The sequence below is a fragment of the Nicrophorus vespilloides genome, unplaced genomic scaffold (assembly GCF_001412225.1).
Source record: "Nicrophorus vespilloides isolate i.1.1-1 unplaced genomic scaffold, Nicve_v1.0, whole genome shotgun sequence".
Classification (NCBI taxonomy): Eukaryota; Metazoa; Arthropoda; class Insecta; order Coleoptera; family Silphidae; genus Nicrophorus; species Nicrophorus vespilloides.
Window position 1 is genome coordinate 10,600 of NW_017098990.1, and position 5,900 is coordinate 16,499.

Sequence of the window (5,900 nt, forward strand, 5' to 3'; positions counted from 1 at the left end):
TTTTTTTTTTTTTTTTTTTTTTGCGAAATTTGAATATGCAAATGCGTTCCGTTTTCGAATTTTCCGCGTATGGAAATTTCACAGCGCTGAATAATGAATTATTAATTCTGCAGCTGCAATGTTCATTCGCTAAGCTTCATTGTGCATTTTTTTTTTGTTTTCGTAAGAGAAGAAAATAATTATTTTACACGTGTAATCCGATGTATTGTAAAACTCCAAAGTTTTTGCATACTATAAAGCACAGGAATGTATCTATACTTGCTGGATTAATTCTATGTATTATAGTTTTCGAGTAAATCAATGAAATGTGAAAACACTGTTTTTTCGAACGTTCTTATTTCAATTTTTCAACTTTGAACGCGTATTACAGCAATATGGATAAGAGCACAGGAATGCATCTATACTTGCTGGATTCCCCAAACATTCAGTTTTTATATGCATATATTGGATTCATTCTATCTATTATATTTTTCGAGTAAAACAATGAAATGTGAAAACACTGCATTTTCGAACGTTCTAATTTCAATTTTTCAATTTAAACGCGTACTACAGCAATATTAACCACGTTTTCCATAAATTAACTAAAACGTTTCTAAATATATTAATTTAAAACAAAACCAAATGTATTAGATTTAATTCATAATTAATAATAATTTTGTTATGAATATAATATAATAAATCGGTTTACCATTGGAATAACAACAATTAAAATATCATAATGCAATTACGTATTATTCTTTGCATAATTTTAAATATTTTTTAGGAGATGGTTCGTCAATTAATGAGCGAAACGTCTTACTCTATCTGACAGTTATGGAAACTAAATTGACCGAAATGAATCAAAGCTACTTACTGAAATGTCCTGTAAGTTACTACTTGAATCCTTGATGTAAGTAACACTAATAATTATATTGTAAATCTTATAAATTATATGATATAATGATATTTATTTTACAAAATCTTATGTTAACTCAATTTTTCAGTGAATGCAATCCAACGCCAACTGAAACAATAACAAAGATGACAAATTTCGTGGACACCATAAATATCAATTTGACCAATAAAAATTTAAACAAATAAAAAGATCCAAGTCATCCGCAATTGCGTTTTTGTTTATTTTTCTTACATGATATCTACTGTCATTATTCTATAATCATACGTAATTTTAGCAACCCTTCTAATTACTAATTTTTTCATTTCGGATAAAAAAAAAGAACACTGTTCAGATTTACAGAGGGATGGCTTCAAAGGAAAAGAAAAATTTAACGCCTGAGGAAAAATTCAAGTTGGAATTGCAGACGGAAACGGAACTGTTAAGGCTGCAGAGACAGGTTTAATAAAATACGTCGTGGGTTTAAAATATATTTTGTATTAAATGTGTTTTTAGTATCATATTTTGGAACGGGATAGGAACACGTTTACTGGTTCTAACTCAGGAGGATTATCGAAGCAAAGGAAAGTAATCGATATTCTTCAAAGGGAATACAATGAGATTCTAACAGATTTGAGCGTCGCGGCGTCTGAAGCTAACGCCAAAAATGATGCGAAAATCGCTGACAATCTGCGTACTTTGCTCAAGGAACACAACAGCTTCGTTTCAGATATTAAAAGAGAGAAAGCGTATTTGAGTGAGCTGGACGTGCAGATCACTTTAGCAAAGAAGGGAATCGTAGAGCTGAAATCCAGTCAAGTGACGGACATTCAATGCACGCAGAGAGTTTTAGAAGGACAAAGGACTTTGGAGGCTTTAGAGAATAAACTGGATATTGCTACGAAGCGTTTCTGCATGACCTTGACGGAGAACCGAAAGCTTCGTCAAGAGATCGATCATCTGCTCAAAGATAGGTCTCATTTCAATAAGCTTTGGGATAAATTGGTGACGAGTTTGGCGCAAGGAAAGAAGTTCATGTTGGATTTGATCGAACAGGCGACTATTGCTTACGATCAACGTGAGGAATGGTGTCAAAAATTGCAGACGTTGAGGACGAGAGCCTTGAGCGAATACACAGCTCACGTGCAAGAGATGACGGAAATGCAGCGCGGCATCGACAACGAAACCAAATTGCAAGAGTTTCTCTCCATCAAGGGGCAAAAACGAATAATGAAGAATTTGCTAGCAAAGGAGCATCTCAAGAGGGAGCAGCAAAAGAAGGACATGCAGGAATTGCTGGAAAAATACAATAATATAGTTGAACAAATCAAGGTGTTATTTAGTATTATATAATTAGTTCAAAATGATTTGTGAATTTATTATTGTAGAGTTTCACAGGCGAGAGCAGCGTGCACAAAGTAACCGAAAAGTTTGCTGCTTCGGAAATGGAGAACTTTTCCATGTTTCAATACGTGATCGAGTTGAATAGGGAATTAGAGGAATCGAGCGACGAATTAATGAGTTTACACATGAATATAGGTAGATACTCGTATATGCTATACTGCTTCTTATTAAATTCTCCTTTTATCACAGATGCACAGCGAAAGTTGCACAATTTACGTGGAATTCAGCAACAGGAAAAGTTGGCCCGAATCGAATTGGAACTGGAGAACACTCAGAAAGAAGTTGGTAGTGCTGAGAAAGAGCTCGAATCGTTAGAAACGTTATTGAAGGATCTTCTGGAAGGAATTACGCGAATATTCAGGATGTGCAAATGCTCGAATGCACCGTTGATGGAATTATTAGGTCTTTAATGTTTTGAAATATTTTGATTAGAAATTAATTTAATTATTTGTAGGTAACAACAGTTCTATTAATATGCAAAATGTGCTTTTGTATTTGGAAATTTTGGAAAAGAAGATCAATGAGCTTATTGTCAATACTTATTATAAAGAAAAGAAGGTAAGAAATAATGTTCTTAAGTTTATAATTTAATTTTGTGTTTATTGATGTGTTGTTGTAGGATAAAAAGAAGGGTGCTGTTCGGATAATAGGAGAAGAGAAATACAAGTATCATTTAATAGCAGTTGATGAGCTTGTTGATAAAGATCCATGCCCATTGTAAGTATTTTTTATATCTAGTCATATAATGAAGTATTAAGTATATTCCATAGTTACTACATTTCATAACATTCAAAGGTAAATAATCTCCTTCTTAAATGGTTTTATGTAGTACTTTTTTTAAACTATAGATAAATCCTGGGTTTTTTATTTACAAATTAGTATAGAACATTTGGATAACTCAACCAGTTTTCAATCAAATCCAAGCCTTTTTTACTAGATGTTTTTCATTACTAGAGGACTTACAGAACGAATTATTAAAATTTATTTTATCATTATATTAAACCAGTTTATATAAGTGATTCTCAAAGCTGGGGATTTGCAGAAAAATTGTCAAAAAGTCTAAGAAACACTGGTTTAAAACTATTTGTTTTAATAAAACCATGTCATAAGAGAACCGCGTTTATAGGAAATTATGTCACAAATGTGAAAAAAATGTTGGGATTTGCGTGAACTTTGTAAGTTTTGGATTAACTTTGATTTAAAATCAATAATTCCACATATTAGTATTGAAGAATTACATGTATTCATATAATGAAGTATTAAGTATATTGCATATTTACTACATTTCATAACATTCAAAGGTAAATAATCTCCTTCTTAAATGGTTTTATGTAGTACTTTTTTTAAACTATAGATAAATCCTTGGTTTTTTTATTTATAAATTAGTATAGAACATTTGGATAACTCAACCAGTCTTCAATCAAATCCAAGCTTTTTTATTAGATGTTTTTCATTACTAGAGGACTTACAGAACGAATTATTACAATTAATTTTATCATTATATTAAACCAGTTTATACTAGTGATTCTCAATGCTGGGGACTCGCAAAAAAATTGTCAAAAAGTCTAAGAAACACTGGTTTAAAACTATTTGTTTTAATAAAACCATGTCATAAGAGAACCGCGTTTATAGGAAAGTAAGTTATAGGAAAAAATGTTGGAATCAATAATTCCACATATTACTAATGAAGACTTACATTAGTAATCTTGATTTATTAGCACTCATTACCAAATATTAAATATTATAAAAAAAAATGCAACAAAACAGCAATAAAAAAAAATGAAGAATTATAATGAAATGTTAATTTTATATTTAAATTTCAGATGCGTGGAGCAATCACTGGTCAGTGACGTAATCGATTCTCTGCAAAAAGTTATGAACAAAGACCAGATCAAGGAGAAATTGGCCGAGGCGATCGAAAAGCGAGGCTTTTCCGATGTTGTTCACAACGTTTCCGGTTGCCATCTACCAAAGTCACGTGCGATTATACAAAAGAGATATCAATGATGGAAAAGTATACATATTATTATTTATAATAAAAAAAAAAACATTTACAGATATAAACGTTCATTCGTTTTGCGCCATTTGCATTTCCAAACTACAAATAATTTTGTTCGTTTTCACCAAACCATCTTCCGTTTCATCTTCATTATTACTACAGACATCAATTTGAGGAGTGACATCATTTCCACTACCTTCCGATACTTCTGCTTTCGTAACCGGTTTTCCAAACACTTCCTCGTATTTTTCATCAACGTCTTCATCCTCTTCCTCCCTGATTCTCTTTTTATTGGAGTCAATCAATTGCTGCAAATATCTTCGATCCTCATCCAAGAGCATCCCTCCATTCGCATTCAAAACTTTACGAATCTCCGCCAATTTTCCATTCTCCTGCCAATTCTTGTTGTACTTATCGACGAGACTCTCGTATTGCTTATGAAATTTCCCGGTGAACTTATCCAATTCCTCTACGAATCCTTTCAAATCACTTCGAATACCAGATATCTTACTGATTATCACCTCAGCGTTATTATTAGTAGCCTCGTGCTTTATCTTGTCATAGTTAATCGTACTAAAACTAACTTTACTATATTTCTGTTCAATTTCGTATTGTTCGTCCTCTTCATCATCTTCATCTTCGATCTTCGCGTATTTATTCTTCAATGGCAGAGGAACAATTATATTTTCACGTTTCTTTAGACTCTTCAAATCCCACTGCAACAATTCACGCAAATCTTCGCTGAATTCACGCCATCTTCCACGGATCTGTTCTTCGTTGGGTTTCCGAATCTCTTCCCGTTTTGGCCTCTCCACCAAATCGATGATTGCATCATCATCGTAATTGTCATTCACGACAACGTCGGGCGCTTCCATTTGCGAATCCCGATCCAACTTGCGATAAAATGCGCACTCATCTTCTTGCTCTTTCAGCAATTCTAATAATCTTCTTTCACATTCCATACGATTCGTAATGCATTCTTCGTCATCGCTCTTTTCATCATTTTCATTTCTACCTACTGTTTGCTCCTTTAATGCAAGATCTTGACTTTCCTTCATTTCCAAATTATTATTTCCATGACTATCACACATATATGAAGCATCAAATTCAGATTCAACTTCATTTCCATCCGCTGCAATATTTTGTTTTTTTCCATCGAATTCTTCCACTTTTTTAATATCTTCTTCAAATTCTTCTGCTGTATACAGATTGAGTTCATAATCTTTGAAAGCATCACGTATTGTTTCCTCATCCTCTTGGAAGATTTCTTGAAAATTGTTATTTACTTCTTCTATAGATTCAGTTGAATCCAATATATCTAGTTCAATTTCTTCATTCACAGCTTCTGCATTTACAGATGACTTTTCATTCTTGTCATCTTTCAATTCATCACTAGTTACAATTTCACACATAATATCTTCATCTTTGAAAATCTTGTTATATTTACTATTGTCTTCAGGTGCTATATTACCTAATTCTGATGACTTCAATAGCTTGCAAATATTAAAATCTTCTGTATTTAAAGTAATAATTTTGTCTACTGTGATTAAAATATCTTCACTATCTTTTGTAACTATTTCATGATCAACCATAGAAGTAATCTTATTATCTTGAATCCCTCTTATT

General features: G+C 32.3%; 2 protein-coding genes across 2 annotated transcripts in view; one reads left to right on the forward strand and one right to left on the reverse strand.

The window, feature by feature from the left end:
• The first annotated feature begins 1,238 nt into the window (after nucleotides 1-1,238).
• Nucleotides 1,239-4,301, forward strand: LOC108563787 (outer dynein arm protein 1-like). The gene is made up of 8 exons (XM_017922569.1): nucleotides 1,239-1,331; nucleotides 1,388-2,203; nucleotides 2,260-2,410; nucleotides 2,465-2,677; nucleotides 2,730-2,833; nucleotides 2,895-2,992; nucleotides 3,908-3,911; nucleotides 4,067-4,301. Exons 1-8 carry the CDS (start codon nucleotides 1,239-1,241, stop codon nucleotides 4,280-4,282), a joined length of 1,695 nt encoding a protein of 564 aa, XP_017778058.1. The 3' UTR covers nucleotides 4,283-4,301.
• A 41-nt stretch (nucleotides 4,302-4,342) lies between these two features.
• Nucleotides 4,343-5,900, reverse strand: part of LOC108563788 (dynein assembly factor 1, axonemal homolog) — a gene marked incomplete at its 5' end in the record, with an annotated part of 3,054 nt that continues 1,496 nt past the window's right edge. Inside the window, one exon of the mRNA XM_017922570.1 lies at nucleotides 4,343-5,883. Coding sequence (XP_017778059.1) covers nucleotides 4,343-5,883 — 1,541 coding nt within the window. The remainder of the gene's footprint in view (nucleotides 5,884-5,900) is intronic.